The sequence below is a fragment of the Mirounga leonina genome, unplaced genomic scaffold (assembly GCF_011800145.1).
Source record: "Mirounga leonina isolate KUSES-001 unplaced genomic scaffold, KU_Mleo_1.0 Mir_150, whole genome shotgun sequence".
Classification (NCBI taxonomy): Eukaryota; Metazoa; Chordata; class Mammalia; order Carnivora; family Phocidae; genus Mirounga; species Mirounga leonina.
In genome coordinates, this window is record NW_023270374.1 from 8,202,883 (window position 1) to 8,222,636 (window position 19,754).

General features: G+C 37.7%; 1 protein-coding gene across 2 annotated transcripts in view; it reads right to left on the reverse strand.

Annotated features, from left to right (window-relative positions):
• PCSK2 (proprotein convertase subtilisin/kexin type 2) overlaps window positions 1-19,754 on the reverse strand; it is a 282,136-nt gene that overhangs the window by 229,948 nt on the left and 32,434 nt on the right. The window contains exon 2 of one of the 2 annotated variants that reach the window (XM_035005803.1): window positions 11,485-11,589. The exons of the other annotated variant lie outside the window; for it this stretch is intronic. Within the exon in view, the coding sequence (XP_034861694.1) occupies window positions 11,485-11,589 (105 nt within the window). The remainder of the gene's footprint in view (window positions 1-11,484; window positions 11,590-19,754) is intronic. 2 annotated transcript variants of the gene reach the window in all.

Consider the following 19,754-nt stretch of genomic DNA (forward strand, 5'->3'; position numbering starts at 1 on the left):
TCTTTCTTTCTTTCTTTCTTTCTTTCTTTCTTTCTTTCTTTCTTTCTTTCTTTCTTTCTCCTTTCTTTCTATTACTTTTTTTAAGTAGGCTCCATGCCCAACATGGGGCTTGAACTCATGACCCTGAGATCAAGAGTTGCATGCTCTACATACCAAGCCAACCAAGTGCCCCTCTATCCTAGATCTTTAAATCATTTGCCTATTTTACCTCTCCACTTGGATATTCAATGCAAATTTCAAAAGTTAACATTCTTCAAACTAAACTCTTGATTCTCTACTCACTCCCCATCAACCTGCTTCTTCCCGCATTTTGCCCACCAACATAAATACTGACTCCATACTGTCCCCATCTCCACTTTGCCTTCTCCCTTCCTTTCCCATTCCTTATCTGATCTATTGGCATAAGAATCAGCAAATTTGAGGACTCTACCTTCACAATATCTCCTTAAATCTGAATTGTTTCTCACCACCTCCACTAACTTCTACCCTGGCCTAAGCCACTGGCCTTTCTCTTCTGGAATGTTGCAGTTGCCTAGCACTGATTTTGGTTTCCAGTTGTGCCCCCCCCCTTCCCACCCATAGTCTATTATTCACTCTGACTCAAAGAAAATCCCATTTCATTCAGAGTGAATACAAAATCCTTACCTGACCTAGACTGTCTTCCATGGTCTTGCTCCCTTGTTCCTCTCTGACCTGATTTCTTTCCCTGTTCTCCTCAGCTCATTTATTCCCAGCCTTACTGGCATTCTTGTTGTTTTTAAAACACATCAAGTGTGCCCTGGACACCTGGCCTTTATCCTTGATAGCCCTTCTACTGGGAATGACCTTTTTCCAGATAACCACATGAACACCTTCCTTAACCATCTTCAGGTCTCTATAAATGTCATCTTACTAGAATAGCCAATCCTGGATACTTTTTATAAAACAGAAACACCCCCTCCCCTGGCACCCTCTCTTCCTCCTACTTTGCTCTATTCATCTTCATAACACATTCACCAACAGTCATGTAATTGCTTTATTATCTGGTTTTTGTCTCTCTTTCATCCCCACTAGTAAATAAGTTTCTTGGGAGAAGAACTTTGTCTGTTTTGTTCCCTATTGTGTCCTAGTACCTGGAAGAGTGCTCAGCATGTAGCTGAGCTCAGTAAATATTTGTTGAACGAATAAATGGTTTGCTAGCAAGCAACTAGATAATGGAATTATATTGTGAATTTAATAAACATACAGAAAATGCTCATTTTTAGAGGAAATAATAGAAACATTTTAGGTAGTTAGAGACATTTCCTTTTGCATCTTGGGAAGTTTAGAGAAGGAATCAGGTAAGGTAGGTCAGGAGAAATTTGCCCTACAAACATCAAAGATTTTGCCTGGATGTCCTAAAAGCTTTCCAGCTCGCCATTTGAGAGTCTTCATCTTGTGAGTTATAAAGATGATACAGAACAACTTTCTTCTCTTTGTGTTGCTTTTCTCTGCACTGGGGCTTGTTAAAATTCTCTCAAAGAAAGTTAAAACTCCCCAGAGATCTCTGGGCTTGCTGGAATGTGTCTCCGAGAGTGTTCCTCCTTCTCTTTTAGTAAGCATGACAGCATGAGCAGTAGTAATCATTTAAAAATATGCTCATAACATCTAGGAAAAACCAGGCCTCATTAGCAGCTTTCTCTGTGCCTTTCTAAATCCATGGTAAATAATTCTCCCCTGTTCCTCACGAATACTTAATTATAGCACTAGCAGCAGCTCATTGAGGCAGGAAGCCAGGCATAACTGCAATGCCCAGAGGAGATACTGAAAGTCGCTCCCTGCTGCATAATAAAACCAGCAGATTAGGGCAGATTAGCTTTTCCCACAGGTTGGAGCATTAATGAAGACTCCTCCTTTCTCTCACAACACATTTCTTCTCCTGATGCTGTCAAGTGACTTTCAAAATATATGCCCCATGGAAGGTTTACACCTGAGCCCACATCTTAATGAGGTGTCTAGAAAATGGATTTGGTCACCAGCTGGGAAGGGAAGTCATCATTTGGGCTCAAAGTATGGTCAAGGTTGCATGCCTACATATTCATGTTTCCCTCTGAGCTAAATGCAATGCCTGGAGGATGGCAGTGAGGGGAAGCTGGGCTGCATAGAGAGGAGCTGCTGACCTTAGAAGGCATGTTAACTCTTCCAGAAAGGTCACATTTCTGGTAAGGTTACTTTCATGGTTATGTTGCATCCTGTGGTAAAAGGGACTTTGCAGATGAAATTAAGTTTACTAATGTGCTGACCTTAAGATAGGGAGATTATGCTGGGTTATCTGGGTGGGCCCAATGAATCACATGAGTCCTGAAGCCAAAGAGGAGGCAGAAAGTGTGAAGCATAGAAAGGATTTGAGTGTATTGTTGGTTTCAAGTTGGGGGGACCCAGGTGTGATACCGTTTTCAATCCTATGCCCAACCAGCACTCTTAGAAACATCTTTTACACAAGCAACTCTCCATCTCAGAGTGCATTTCCAGGAAATCTAAGCTAAGACACCATCTTTGTTTACATTTAGAAGAATCCTACAGTAGGATTCTGAAGTGGGTGAAGTGGAAACTACACATTGTCAAAATTAACTCTGCAAACTTCTTAAGAAAGTCAGAAATCAGTGTGCTGCATCTCAGTACATCACAGTTCATCCTCACCTACAAGGAATCTGGTCCCACTACATTCTTTGTACAAAGGAGCAGGGAAAATTAATTTATGAAACACAAGTCAGTGACAGAACAGCACCATGCGGTGGTGAATATTGCTCACAATCTGTGGGACGAGCCTCCCTTAAGTTCTCATTTCCTCACCTGTAAACTGAGAATCAGATAGTATGTAATTCACAGGTGACGCTGGAAGTTTAACAAGATGATGCATGCTAAATTCTCAGCACAGCATTGGGTTGTAGGATTTGTGACTGTAGCTGTGGATTTCATCCCCGTATTCTCTCAGCCCTGTTCTGAGTTCACTTGTGACTACTGACAGCTTTTCCTGTCAGGCATCTCCATTTTTGCCCCTCGGCTCTGGGGATTTTTCCAGCATCTTGAGGCTCCCTCAGCCTTTGTACAGGGAAGCCCAAAGTGCTAGGGATTTGACATCCAGGGTCAACTCAAACATGAGAGACAGAGCCGGTATATTAATCACCCATTAATCAACCTCGTTCCTTATAGGACAAATCTGAAGCACATTCTACACAACACCCTCATAGAGTCCCCAGTGGGACTGAGCCTTAGGTGCCTACAATGAAAACCTGCTAAAATATCCACCCTCTTATGCTTTCTTCACTTCCTTTTTTCATTTCACTCTTTTCCTTGTGCTTCCTAGGACCAATCACCCAAATAAATGACCCTCTTCTGAGTCCTTTTCTCAGGGGTTCCTTTTTACAGGAACCCAAAATAAAGCAGCAGCATCTAATTCACATTCACTGTTCTTACAACTGTTACCAAATTAAAGTGAGAGGAAACCCTGGAGCCCTCCTCTCTCTTCTTTTCTGACTCAGTGATCTGGTTCCTGCAGAAATGTCATGAGCAGGATCATTGAAGGACTGTGTCCCTGCTTTCCCCTTACTAACATGCAGAAGGTCACTAGCTGGTTGGTTGGGTGTGGAGAGGTCTGAGCCAAAATCCCTTCCTAATGGATTTCATTTGCATTTATAGCTCATTTTTTATAAAGCAGCTTTCCTGTTAGAGTCTGAGACACAGCACATTCCAGAAGTGTGTTTGCTGCTTATGGATTCTTGAGGAGAGGAAGTAAGGTAGAGGGAGGCAGGGAGGAAAAACTAGAAGAGAGGAGGAAGAAATGACAACTGCTTAACTCTGCTATGCGCTCCTTTTGGTTATTTGCCCTTTTAGCGTGGGAAATATTGTTCCCTTTTTTATGATAGAAAATTGAACTATTTCCTATTATTTCCTATTTAGAATAGGAAAGGTCCAGGTCCTGAAGGGGTCACATGGTTCAGGTGATATTAAGACACTGTTAGGAGGTGGGTGGGGAGTGCAGCATTGGATGTGGGGCTGGGTCTCACACACTTTCCACCAATCAAAAATTTTTTTTCATTTTTTAAATTTTCCTGTGCTTCTGTTTCTTATTCTATATCTTCTTCTTCACAGTGTAGCTTCAATATCACTTTATTTCAGTTCTGTATGTCTTAAGTTTATTTCTCTTTAGAGTATATATGCCAGAGACACCTAAATGAACACTTGTTAGCCCAGGGAAGAAGGAGTCTCTCTTAGGAATTCTGGCTAATCTGTACTTTTAACCCCCAAAGTTAAAGAGATTTCATTCTATGTTCAGATCCTACTTATGGTTAAGTCTACTTGCACAGCTTTATTCATGGACCACTGGGCTGTTACGATCATGCATTGTGGATGGTATTTTCCCTATGAGAATCCCAATTTCAAATAGGCTGTTCCCTTGGCCAACCAGGAGACCTAAATCCAGATTGGACAAGATGGTCATCATTTGGGGGGACTTGATCAGCTTTCACAAACTCATGTGTGATTTTGTATCTCCATTTCAGGAAAGAGTAACACCTGTTAGTCCAACTCATGCTACAAAGAAATGAGAAAATGATTGTTTTTTTAATAAGTAAAATATAATTAAATCTATCTGCTTCCTCCCCCCCCCCCAATGAGACATTTGGAAGATAGATTGGAGAAGTCTTATACATTTCTTTTTTTTTTTTAAGATTTTATTTATTTATTTATTTTAGAGAGAGACAGGGTGAGTGGGGAGATGGGCAGAGGGGGAGGGAAAGGATCTTAAGCAGACTCTGGGCTGAGTGTGGAGCCAGACGTTGGGCTTGATCTTATGACCCTGATATCATGACCTGAACCAAAATCAAGAGTCAGATGCTCAACCAACTGAGCCACCCAGGTGCTCCAGTCCTATACATTTCTTAGAGCAACATCTCACCTCAAATCTCACCATTTGAGACTTAACAAATATGAAGACCAAACAAAACAAAACAAAACAAAACAAAACCCTATTCTTTGGGTATAAATTCTTTTAAAAAGGCACTAAAACTATCTAATTTCTATTTTTACCCAGCCCCCAGGTGGAAAGGCTCTCATACATTCACAGTGATGGTAAGGAGACCATCCAGGACACCCCAAATTCTACTAGTTACCCACTGGCTGAAGGTTTGATCAAATCAAGACCAAACAAAACCAACCAAACCAAACCAAACCAAACCAAAACAAAACCCAAAAAAGTGCAAGAAGACATTTTTCTCCATGAGATTTTCTATTTGAAAGCAGATTTTCCACAAGATAATGGTGCTTTTTCTTCTCTCCCCCCAATTTTTTTTTTAAGATTTTATTTATTTGTTTGACAGAGAGACATAGTGAGAGAGGGAACACAAGCAGGGGGTAGTGGGAGAGGGAGAAGCAGGCTTCCCGCAGAGCAGGGAGCCCGATGCAGGGCTCGATCCCAGGACATTGGGATCATGACCTGAGCCGAAGGCAGACACTTAACGACTGAGCCACCCAGGTGCCCCTCTCCCCCAACTTTTAATCTAAATAATCAAATGGTTATCTAATACTATAAATCAAAGACACAATACATGTAAGTGGCACCTCATTATCATAAAAAGTTACATGACTAGTGCTAGGTATTCGAAAAGGGTTGTAAGCTAAGAGCTTAGCAATTGTGACAAAATTTTGTGTTACTTGTGGAGGAAAAGATAAATGAACTTTTTTGCTTGCTTTGAGCTGCTGAAGTTCCAGTATTCTTTTCAGAAAGATGTCTTTAGATTGTGAATAAATTGCTATATTATTGCTCTGATCATTTCATGGGCTTCTTCAGATCATGCTTTCTAGGTCATCGATGCTAAATCTTTCTGATCTGAGTCTATATACAGTTCTATAAGGTGTTCACCAGTCACAGCTAAATTACTCCATCTGAGTTAGATCTAAAAGCATTATTATTATCATGTCAGAAAAGGACCCAGAGCAATTGCAAGCCATTCTCAGCTTCTATCAACCACCTGAGTTTCAAGCATGATAATAAATCCATTTTTTCAAACAATATCAATTATTGTATTATTAAAACCTATGGACAAAGAAAGTCTGGTTCACTCATTATTCAGACTTTTCCCAACAAATCACACTAGTCTTGTCCAGTTAATTTTAAAGAATGGGAAAAATTCTCATTTGTTCTGGTGGTATGGTTCTATGAAATTGCTGTAGACCTATCCAGTGAAACTAACTTTTGTAGGTGTTTTGCAGCACCCTAAAAACTCCACATATATGCTCCTAATAGACCATTTAAGAACAAAATTAGGTCACTACAGGATCATGAGTCTGCCATCTATATAATTAGACACGTGGATATGTTTGGATGAGGAAGAATGTAGAAAGATACAGCTTCCATATATAGAATGCAAGGGAGACATCATCCATTCTTTGAGATGGGGAACTGAGAAAAGTTTTCAGCAAACTGATGGGAGTTTCTGACTTGCAAAATTGGAAGACGATTTAAAAATGATTTAAAGGGATAATTATGTGGTCTAATAAAATTGCTTTGAAAAGGGAATAAGTGTTTACAATTTTCCAATCAAATATAACTTCTCTCAACAAATAAAGTTCAGGTTATTTGTTGTTAAATTATTTGGCTTCCGTACAACTAATGTGTGTTGCTCATTGAATGATGGGAGTCTTCATGTTTTTTAATATTTCTCATTTCAGTGCTATGTCAGATATGCAAGCAACATAACTGTGAAACAAATATTATCTTAAATAAATCTATTCTCTGCAGCTTTTCAGGTACTTGTGGGACTGTGAGAGTTTGGTATGTAGACTGTGGACCACAATCAGGTTTGGCTTCAAGATTTGTTGACGCTGCTCTTAGCTAAAGTTTAACAAATCCCGCAGATGTTTTGGGCAGGGGATATTTGTTCCTAACTCTCACTCTGAGAAGTCATTTTTAGTTTTATTATTTCATCCCAGCTTTGGATTTATTTATTACCTCTTCACATTATTTTAGCTACCCAAACTTTCCAAACACATTGTCCTCACTTGGCTGGTTGTACCAGGACCGTGAATATGATCAGCAACACAGTGTACTGGATTTTTGAAATTAAAAACTGGTTCTTCATGGGGTTCTCAGTGACAGGGCTTGGAAGTAATAAAATAGCAACTGGTTTAAAAATAAGAATATTTCTAAAGGAGTAGCTAAAAAGAAGGCTGTCCTTCTGTTTCCTAAAGAGTGCACATTTTAGAATAGGGATAAAAATATAAGATGAGAAGAACAATACTATTTCATGGATTAAAACCCTGAGGAAAAATTATTAATCATCTATTCATTTGACAGATATTTATGGAGCATCTACTATGCATTCAGACCTGCACTGTGCAAAGACATCCAGAAAAAAACAAGACCCAATTTTTGCTTTTATCATCTAAATAATGCTAGTCAGAATTCTAATTCTTTGTTGTTATTCTTTAATTAATTATGTTATTTGAGTGTAGTTTGACACACAATGTCACTCTGCTAATTTATTTAGCAGAAAGAAATGGGAAGGCAAGAGAACACCTTTGAAATGATCTCCATCAGAATCTATTTTCTTAACTATTGTCCTACCTATCAGTGAATGAATATGAACATATTGAAGGAGCACTTTATTGGCCTGGAATAAAAGCAGATATGATCCTTTTCCAGTCTTTCTTTCATTTTCTTTACACATAAAAATTAGTTGTTGAATAAGGGCCAACCATCCTTGAAATTTCTGTTCTGAAGCTGGAACAAAACCAAAGTGAAGCTCAGTCCTCTACCTTTTTTGTTATTTCTTGAGTTGATAGCAGATCTTGGCAGTTTCTGTGGCTAAAAAGCTACTGAGTAGATTCAGCCCTGACAACCTGTAGCTGCTCAAACCCTCCTGCTCTTACATGCCTGGTTCCTTGGGTTTTGCATGCTCCTTCCCAAGCAGGACAGTGAGTGAGAAAGGCCAGGAAGTGATGTGGAGACAGGAGTAAGAAGGAAGCTGGGGCTGCAAGCATGATGAAGTAGGTTGGTCTAGGAGACAACACGTTTCAGAAAATGACAAAACAACTTGCTCTTAAAATGTTGGTTCATAAAATGCAATTTGCAACAGTTACCCAAGAGATAAAAGCCAGTGTCAATAATCCTTTTTGGCTACCTGGTCCTTTTTGTTTCCTTCCTATACTTTTATACTTATACTTATACTTATACTTATACTTATACTTATTATTATTATTATTATAATTATTATTATTGAGACAGAGAGAGAAAGAGGGAGAGGGGTGGGAGAGGGGCAGAGGGAGAAAGATAATCCGAAGCAGGCTCCATGGCCAGCATGGAGCCCCATGTGGTGCTTGATCCCATGACCCTGAGATCATGACCTGAACCAAAATCAAGAGTTGGTCACAAAACCGACTGAACTATCTAGGCACCCCTCCTATACTTGTATTTACTTTTCTTTTTTGTAGCCTATGTGAATGTGCTTGGGAACTCAAAGATTGAGGTATCCTCTCAACACATTTGCCCTTTCGTTTAAGATCTGTAGACCCACATGGAAGAATCCTTATATTGCTACTCTTACACTGGTCATAGTCAATGCTTTTTGTTTAAGAATAGTTCCCCCCATGAGGATGTGGAGAAAAAGGGACCCTAGTGCACTGTTGGTGGGAATGTAAATTGGTGCAACCACTGTGGAAAACAGTATGGAGTTTCCTCAAAAAATTAAAAATAGAATTACCATATGAACCAGCAATTCCACTACTGGGTATTTACCCAAAGAATATGAAAACACAATTTGAAAATATATATGCATCCGTATGTTTATTGTGGCATTATTTACAATAGTCAAATTATGGAAGCAGCCCAAGTGTCCATTGATAGATGAATGGATATAGATGTGTTATATATATCCAATGGAATACTACTCAGACATAAAAATAATGAAATCTTGCCATTTGCAACAACATGGATGGATCTAGAGAGTTTATAATGCTAAGTGAAATAAGCCAATCAAAGAAAGACAAATACTATATGATTTCACTCATATGTGGAATTTAAGAAAAAAACAAATGAACAAAGAAAAAAGACAAACCAAAAAACAGACTCTTAACTATAGAGAACACGTTATCAGAGAGGAGGTGGGTAGGGGGAGGGGTGAAATAGGTGATGGGGATTAAGAGTACACCTAATGTGAAGAGCACTGAGTAATATATAGAATTTTTGAATCACTATACTATACACCTGAAAATAATATAACACTCTATGTTAATTATACAGGAATTAAAAAAAAAGAATGGTCGCCCCCATATTTTGCTATCAGCTGATGCCAGAATTAGATAATCACAAGAAAATCATGCAGGAAAGGGCTTAATCTAATATTTTAAAATGAGGCAGTCATCACTAGCAGTCTTTTTTTTCTCAAAGAATTATGAGATTTTATGTTTTATTTCTTTTCCTAGAATGACTTTATTATGGACCACAGACTTGACATTTACCCTCAATGAGAGGACAGAGAAAAGGTACAGGAGATTTATGATCTTTAGTGTACCCACTATCTTATACTGATCATGGGCAAAATAGATGATTGCCACCACCATGTAGAGGAAGATGGTTACCAGAACCCTTCTAGTGGGCAGTGAAGGGGGAATGGATGTCCCTTTTGGTTAAAACAGACAATATTTTGAGGAGAAAGACAAATGATTAGAATCACTAGTGCATGATCTCCTTATTACCTAACCTATCTTATTTTCTTCTCTTTTGGAAACATCACTCTAAACTTCAAGAATAAGCATTTCAAAGATCATTTCAAGTAAGTGAAAGAATAAGAAAATCTTAGTCTAATGGGCGCAAGGAGTCCCTCTGACCCAAACAATGGCTTCTTAGTTTCCTTGTTCCTCAGTTCTCTTTCCCAAGCATCTCTTTCCTTCTGCCACAGTTTCTTTTATGTTTTTCTCTCTGGATGATCTTGAGGCAACATCTTTAATCATGGAAGAGGAGAATCCAATGGGACTTTTAAGCAAATATATAAATAAAAGGAAAATAACTGGCAATAAAGGGTAAGATCATAGGGCAGGGATGAAGTGCAGGGAGAACCAGTGCCACAGTTTCCCAGAGTGGTCTTTGTCTACTGGTATCCACTCTGGATCCATAGGTGAGACACACAGGATTTCTGTCCATAGGCTTCCCAAGAGATTCCCGAAGCTCTGAATTGGTACAGCCAGGGTGGAGGCTGTTAAGACACAGAAAAGAGAGCTTTTCCCTTAGATAATGGTGCCAGCTTCTTCAACAGACCCTTTAAGAATGTCTGGCATGGGCTGGCAGGAGGCAGCTTGGATCTTACTGTGAAAGTAGATAAAGTGGCTTCTCAGAGCAGAATTTCCACTCCAGGGAATGGGGGTTCCCCTGGGTTGAGGAGTTAAAGGAAAATTGCCTGTGGCCTGTCAGTTGGTGGTCTGCTGGGGAGTCTGTTTCATCTGCATTCCTAATTAAAGCCCAAATTAAACCCAGTCAAATGTTCACATGAAAAGCCCCACAAGAATGAGTTTCCAGATTCCATCAATTCAGAGTCTCATGTGTAAATCCCTAACTCAAATGTCTGACCCACTTTATATCCACTTTCCCCCAAGAGTTCTGGAGAAGAGTTATGCAGCTATCAATGTACAGAGAGCAATTTGTCTGGATTATTAATTTCCCTTTTAGTGAATTGCATAACAGAAAGTATTCTTCTCAGTTGAATGAGTCTGTAAGTGTAGAGGGATGGCAGAAGAGATTTGATGAAGGAGGATTCAGGGATGACCAAAGTTCCTATTCTAGAAAAGGAGCTGCTTTGTGGCTAAAGTAATAAGTTTGATTGTGGGGAAGTGAATTTAAGCTTCCAGGGTGAGTAGGAAATGAGATCTAGATTCTAAGAGCAAGGTAAAGATTGTAAATTTAAAAATGGGGGTTATGAGCACCATCAAGGCATGAGGGTAAATTAGGTGATTGTGAGAAAATATAGGAGAGAATGGCTGAGGTGGTCTTGGGGATGCAACCATGCATGGATACTGAGAAGCCTGCTGCCTACTGTAAGCTAATCACTCACTGGCCCAGTCATTTCTCCATGCCCAATATGGGGCACAGCAACCTCCTAAGAGCATAGGGCTCACCAGTAGAAACCTTCCATAAAATGACTCATTAAATGACTGGTTTCTCCCCACCCATCATAGGCTAAAACAGGTTCCAAGGCAACCAGAAGTCCAAACACAATAATGTAGGAAAAGATAGCCAGTAAAGGGGTGGTATCCCTGTTTACTTTCCTGCCCCATAGCCTATAAAAGATTTACTTATTATACACAAGGTAGAGGAGTGGAGAGTATCCAGTGCCACTCTGCCAAGGATCCATTTTGCTTATCACAATACACTGAGTGTCTTTACTTCAAAATTCTCAGCCCACCCCTTTATACATCCCCTCAGTGGGCTCAGTTGTGGCAGAAGAGGTTGATAGGCAGGTGTCCAAGGAAACTCACCCTGGGGTCTCTCTCCAACTGCTGCTTGTGATGTAGACTGCGTCTTCTCTTGGCCTTTGCTAGGCCATTGTGATAAAAGTGGTACAGTCCTTCAGTGAAGGGAAGCTGTGGAGAGTCAAACAGACATAAGACATAATTAGCTTCTGGGAGTGGCCTCAGGACAAGGAAACCAAAACTGGGGCTGCATCTTAGGGCTCCATGGGATGGGATGTATGTGAGAAAACTGGCAGCTTCCTATCAGACTTGGACTTCTATTTCCCTATCACCGTACTTTTGTTTTCTCTACTTTTTCTTATATACTGCCCATTCACTTCTCCTCCCCAAATACCTTCTACTCTTTCCTCTATTTCTTTAGTTTCTACCCATTTAAAAAAATTTCTTCTCCATGTAGCCTTCCCTTTCTATTCACCCACACCAAGTTCTCTATTCTCTTCTCTTGAACTAGTATTTCCACTCTAAGTCTGGTTGCTCCAGAATTGTGTTGTGACTTACTCCTGTCTTCACAGCTGGATTATCTGTCCTGTATCTTAGACTTTCTCTTGAACTCTTTGATGTCTTTCATCATATTGGGCACAGTGCAACCATCTACATCTGGTAAGCACCTGTTGGATGATGGGCCACATTTCCCTGTCTCCCTATGCTAAGGATACTTGGGATTAGGTATGGGTGTTAGAGCTAGTTGGAGAAACCATAATAATTAGAGCTTGTCTGCTGCTCAAGGCCTGACAGATGAGGAAGCTGAAGATTAGAGACTCTAAATAAATTGCTTTAGTTCTTCCCAAGTACTAGAATCTGAGAGAACCTAAGGAAGACTATCACTTATCCTATGGTAAAACTATGTTTGGGGGTTTATAATGTATAAAGATGTATTAGTACCACAAAAGATGGAAAAAGAATCATAGCTATATTGGAGTGAAGTTTTGTATACTTTTGAAATCAAGTTGGTATTAATCTGTTTAAATTATTTATTGTTTAAGTTATTTATTGTAATCTCCAGGTCATCCACCAAGAAAATAACTACAAAATATATAGTAAAATAAGCAACAATGTCATTAAAATGGTGCACTAAAAATATTTAACACAAAAAGGCCATTATGAAAGAAGAAAAGGGTTTATAAGACCTATAGAAAGCACATAGTAAAATGGCAAGTGTAAATATCTTTTAGGTATTACATTAAATGTAAATGGATTGAAAATTCCAATCAAAAGACAGAGATTTACAGAAAGAATGAAAAAAAAAAACCCAATCCCATTATTCAACTATATGCTATCTACAGGAGATACACTTTAGATTCAAATATATAAATGGGTTAAAGTCAAGAGATGTGAAAAGATATACTGTACAAACAGTAACCAAAGGAAAGAAGGACTGACTACATATACTAGATATAATTGATTTTAATAAAAAATGTTACTAAAGACAAGGAATGACATTTTATGCTGATAAAAGAGTTAATACATCAAAAAGACAGATAATTATAAATATATATGCATGTAACAACAAAGTCCCCAGATTAACAAAACAAAAACTGACAAATCAAAGTGAGAAATAGACAATGCATCAGTAACAGTTGGAGACTTCAATAGCCCATTTTCAATAATAGGTAGAACAGGTATGCAGACCAAAAAGTAAATTGAAGACTTGAACAAAACCAAAGATCAACTAAACCTAAGAGACATTTATAGAATATTCTACCCAACTACAGCAGAATTCATAGTCTTCTCAAGTACACATGGAACATTCTCCAAGATAGATCATATATTAGGCCACAAATCAAGCTTCAATAAATTTAAAAGGACTAAAATAACACAAAGTATGTTATCTGATCACAATTTCTATTTACTTTAAAAATCAATAAGATGAAAAATCTGGAAATTTGGAAAACAACCTACTCCTAAATAATCGATGGGTCAAAGAAGAAATCACACTGACTATTCCAAAATACTTTGAGATGCATGAAAACAAAACACAGAATTTAAAAACTTTTGGGGTGCAGTTAAAGCAGTATTTAGAGGGAAATGTTTACAGAACTTATATCAATCCTTCAGAAACTCTTCCAAAAAATGGAAGATGAAGGAACACTTCCCAACTCATTATCAAGGCCAATATTACCCTCAAATGAGAACCAGACAGATATCACAAGAAAAGAAAACTGCAGACCACTATGCTTTACAAATATCAGCCCATAAATCCTCATCAAAACACTAGCAAACTGAAACCAGCAACTTATACAAAGGATTATATACATGACCAAGTGGGATTTATCCTAGGAATGCAAGGTTGTTTTAACAGCTGAAAATAAGTTAATATAATAACAATATCAATAGAATAAAGGACAAAAACCACATGATCACCTCAATAAATATTTTTTAAAAAGTATTTCTTTTAAATTTAAGTATTTTTAAAAAGTATTTATTGACATGATCATTAGACAAATCCAACACTCTTTTATGTTAAAACATTCAAAAAACTTAGAATGAAAGGGTATTCCTCAATCTGATAAATGTATCTATGAAAACAAACAGCCAACATCATATATAACACTGAGAGGCTGAATGCTTTCCCCTTAAGATCAGAGCAAGACAAGCTTGTCTGATCTTGCCACTTATATTAAGCAGTGTACTGGTGGTTCCAGCCAGGACAATCAGGCAAGAAATAGAAATAAAGGCATCCAAATTGGAAAGGAAGAAAAAATTATCTCTATTTGCAGAAGACATATCTTGTACATAGAAATTCCTGAGAAATCCACAAAAAAACCTATTCAAATTAACAAATGAGTTCAGTTCAGTGTGGTTGTAAGATATAAAATTAACATACAAAAATCTATTATATTTGTATATGCTAGCAATGACCAATCCAAGAATAGAATTAAGAAATCAGTTTCATTTACAATAACATCAAATAAGTAAAATACTTGAGAATAAATTTAGCAAAAGAAGTACAAGTCTTGTACACTGAAAAGTACAAAACATCATTGAAAGAAATTAAAGAAGATACAAATAAATGGAAAGACATCCCATGTTCATGGATTTTTAAGATGGTAATACCCCCCATATTTGCTGATCCTAAAATTCATATGGAAATGCCCAGGACCCCAAATAGCCAAAGCAATCTACAAAAAATAACAAAGTTGGAAGACTCACACTTTCCCATTTCAAAACTTAATACAAAACAGTCTGGTATTGGCATAAGGAGAGACATAGAGTTCAATGGTATAAAATTGAGAGTCCAGAAATAATTCATAGTTAGGTCTGGTTAATTAATTTAACCTTGTCACCATGAAAATTCAATGGGAAAAAGTAGTCTTTTCAACAAGTCATCCTTGGAAAACTGAATATCCACACAAAAAGAATGAATTTGGAGTCGTCTCTCACACCATACAAAAATTTTAACTCAAAATTATTTATGGCCCTGAATGTAAGAAGTGAAGATCTACAAATCTTAGAATAAAACTTAGAAGTAAATATCCATGACTTTAGCCTAAGCAATGACTTCTTAGATGTGACACCAGAAGTACAAAGGACAAAAAACCGTCCAAAATCGGATTTCATTAAAACTAAGAATGTTTGTGCTTTAAAGGAACTCATCAAGAAAATGAAAAAACAACCCACAAAATGAGATAAAATATTTTCAAATCATATCTATGATGAAGGACTCATACCAGAATATATTAAGAACAATTCAGCAATAAAGTCAAATAACTCAATTTAAAAATGGACAAAAGATTTGAATATGTATTTCTCCAAAAAAGATACATAAATGACCAATAAACACATGAAAAGTTGTTCAGCATCATTAGTCATTAGGGAATTACAAATCAAACCACAATGAGATATCACTTTATACCCAGTAGAAAAAACAAAAGTAAAAACAAAAACTATAAAAACCAGCAAGTGTTGGTGACAATGTGTGTAGGAATTTGAACCCTTATACCTTGCTTGTGGATAGTGAAATGGTACAGCCACTTTGGAAAACACTTTGGCAGTTACTCAAAATTTTAAAATGTTAAAGAATTGATCCAGCAATTCTAATCATAGGTATATATCCAAGAGAAATGAAAGCACATGTCTACACAAAGACATGCACACAAATTTTCTTAGTAGCACTATTCACAATAGATAAAAACTAGAAACAACCAAAATGTCTACCAAGTGATGAATGGATGAACAAAATGTGGTATGTAGATACAATGGGATGTTATATGAGAACAAAAAGGAATGAAGCATTGTTTACTTGCTACAATACAGATGAAACTTCAAAAACTAAAGGCTAAATGAAAGAAACCAGACCAAAAAAAAGGCCACATATTGTATCACTTCCTTTATATGTAATGTCCAGAGCAGATAAACACAGAAATACAAAGTAAATTAGTGTTTACATAAGGGACTAAGAGGAAGCAGCAATACAGAATGATTGATGATGGTACAGCGTTCCTTTTTGGAATGATCAAAATGTTCTAAAAGTAGATCATGGTAAGATTTCACAACTTTTTGTATATATTAAAAATCACTAAATTGTACATTTTGAAAGGACAAATTTTATGATTTGTGAATTATGTCTCAATAAAAATGTTATTTAAAAAATCCTGTGATGAACAGCCTTGTAAATGTCACTATATGCATAGATGAAGGTTTTCTTGAAGGATATATCCCAGGAATTCAATCATTATTTAGAGATTATGAACATTAGCATTTTAAAAAAGATTTTATTTATTTGAGAGAGAGAGAGAGAGAGTGCATGTGCATGAGTGTGAGCAGGGGGAGAGTCAGAAGGAGAAGCAGACTTCTTGCTGAGTAGGGAGCCAACACCAGGCTTGATCCCAGGACCCTGAGATCATGACCTAAGCCGAAGGCAGATGCTTAACCAAATGAGCCACCCAGGTGTCCCTGAACATTCACATTTTGATAAATATCCCCCAAAAGTTTTCCTATCAAGTTTTATAAGATCAACCAAAAAGTGAGAATAAAATATCCATTGTCCTTTTAATATACTGTTAGATCCTATTAGCTAGAATCTTGTTGAGTACATTGGCATCCATGTTCATCAGGGATATTGGTCTATAATTCTCCTTTTTGATGGGGTCTTTGCCTGGTTTTGGGATCAGGATAATGCTGACCTCATAGAAGGAGTTGGAAGATTTCCTTCTGTTTCTACTTTTCGGAACAGCTCCAGTAGAATTATTTCTTCTTTAAATACATCAAAAGCTAATTATGTACTATACAGTGGCTAACTGAACATAATAAAAAAGAATCCATTGTCCATTCAACAACACTACACATTTTAATTCTGCCTATTTAATAAACAAAATATGCCATCTTATTTGGATTTCTTTGTTTTTAAAGTCTGAACATCTTTTCTTTTGTTTATTAAACATTTTAAATCCTTCTCTTTGAATTGCCTGTTCATGTCTTTGATGGCTTTTGCTATTGCTTGTCATAAGCCAGGTGCTGTGTTTTGTGCTGGAGAGGCAAGGATAAATATGACATGAAAATAGGTCTTAATCCATCAGGGAAGGCCTATTTACACACAGCAGCATATAAATGGTACTCTGTGATGGAATGAGTTAAGAGCATGAGTTCTGGGGTGCCTTGGTTTAAGCTCTGGGTCTCCCACTTAACATGACCTTCTGGCAAGTTATTTAACCCTTCTGGGCCTCAATTTACTCACTTATAAAATAGGAGTGTCTCCTTTTCACATTGTCTGAGAATTGAGATAATGCATGGGAAGTTCTTGGAATAATGCCTGGAACATAGTGGTACTCAGTAAGAGTTAGCAAGTATTTTTATTGTTGGAGTGCAGTATGCTCCAACGTAGTTATGGGCAAGGTGCATTAGGACCCAGAGGAGAGATTATTTCAGTCAGAGGGATATCTGGGGAGTGGTTCATGAAATTTCTGGAGGAAGGGAAGGTATTCAGACAAAGGGAATATTTTCATTTTTATTAAAGTATGTATTTTCCTAATGTGTCAGTTTTGAAGAGTGTGTCTATTTTTAAAATATAGGTGCAAGTTCTTTGACAGTCTTCCCATCAAGAGATGGAGTATGTGATTCCAACTCTTGAATCTGGGGAATGTGACTGCTTCGATCTAAAGAGTATGGTGAAAATGATGCCATGTGACTTTTGAGGCTAGGTCATAAGAGACCCTGTGACTTCTGCCTTGTTCACCAAAACACTTTCTCTTAAAGTCATGATCTGCCATTTAAGAAGTTCAACTACTCCCAGGCTGCCATGCTATGAGGAAGCCCAAGCAACTTTGGGAGCCTTGTGGAGTGCTTTGGTTGACAAGTTTGGTTGGGTCAAGTCTTCAAGTTACCCCATTTTGGGTGCCAAATATATAAATGAGGAAGCTTTGGATGATCCCAGATTCCAGCCATGCTAATCATCCTTCAGCTACTAAGTCTTCCCAACTGAATTCCTATGTGGACCATCAACAAGCCATCCCCACTGTGCCCTGCCTGAATTTCTGATCCCAATTTCATGAACATAATAAAATGGCTGTTGTTTTGTACTACTAAGTTTTAGGTTGGTTTGTTACTCAGCAACAGATAACAAGAAACAAAGAGCTGGCTAAAAAAGAGTTTTGTTCCCTCAGCTTTTAGTACTTTGCAAACTTGAAATTCTACACTATTGGTTCTATCTGTTAATTGGTGATACCAGCCTGGAACAGCTCCATTAGGGTCCCTCAAGTGACCTTCCTGGCACAGTGGAGAGGGGGCCTTGGGGCCAGAGCAGCAGATACTGGATGAACCGCAAAGGCACAGCAGACTTGTCTAGGAGTCTGATGTGTGAATGAAAATCCTTTAGAACACTGCAGCTTTTGTGATTTAGTTCCTGTTCATTAAAAATCACATTCTCCAGGGTAAATTAAACATAAATATTTCATGTGCGTTTTCCAGGCTCAGTGGTTCTTGAATGTTTTTTTCTACTTAAGCCCACTGATATATTCAGGGTAATGTCAAGATTTGACTTCAAATGTGAGGGTGGGTGGAGAATGGAAAAGGAAAGAAAATATAAGTGTGCTGACCTTTTGCTTTCCAAAGACTTGTGCCTCTGATCACTGTCAGGTGGTATGAACTTGGGAGTTTTACTTCCTGTTGTGGGGGGCATGATGAATCTGAGAATTTTTAACACTAGAAAGGACTTTGAAGTTATCAAGTACCAGCGAGCATTGGAGGGACATTATTCTGGCTTTGTTTTACTGATTTTCAGAAATTAATGGAGGCAAAAGGAATATTCTTCCTTAGAGTGGAATTCCAACTAACAACTGTAGAAATAATGATAGAAATTGGATACCATCCTTTAGGAAATACCATGGTAATAATTGTGGCTGGCAAGCTTCAGCAATGATACTAAACTTAGTGAGGGAAATATAATGATAAATAAAGAGAAATAATACCTTTATAGTGGAGAAATCCGAGAGACACTATTTTAAAGAAGTGATCAAGTTAGCCTCACCAGAGAGGAAATGTATCAGAATCATGTGCCTCATGATATGATGCACCAAGAAGACAACATCACTTATGTGATTGCATATCCTGGATTGGATCCCAGATCAGTAGAAAGGACATTAGGAAAAATTTGAACAAAGTCTGCAGATTAATTAGTAATATTGTATCAGTTATTTTCCTGGTTTTGGTATTTGTGCTATGGTTATGTAAGATGTTAATTTGAGAAAGGCTGGAATCAGGCAGCATCTTTCTTTTTGTGACTGGTTTATTTCACTCAGCACAGTATCTTCAAGGTTCACCCATGTGTGGCATGTGTCAGAATTTGTTCCCTCTTTAAGGCTGAATATGCCTTAAATGTATATTATGTATTGATGAATACCTGGGTTGCTTCCACCTTTTGGCCATTGTGAACCATGCCACTATGAACATGGGTGTGCATGTGCTATTTTGCAAATTAATTAATTAAGTCTAAAGTTATCTCCAAATTGAAATTTTAAAAATGTAAAAATAATTAAAAAATTAAATTTGAATGTCCTTAAGAGGACATTCAAGCTAGAAGCCCCACCATGTCCTATTGTCACATACAGAGGTCATTTCAATTGTTATGTTACCTGAAGGCAATTGCATTGCACTTTGGCTCAGTCTAACTGCTTCATTTTATAAAATGAGAAAAGGCTCTGGCTCAGGGAGGGTTAGGGCTCTCCCAGTTGAGAAGGAAATCCTGGCAGAAATCCCAGGTCTCCTGACTGGAAATCAACACCTTTCCTATCATGCTGCTTCCACTGCAGCCTCAGTCTATGCCCCAGACACCTTTGCAACTA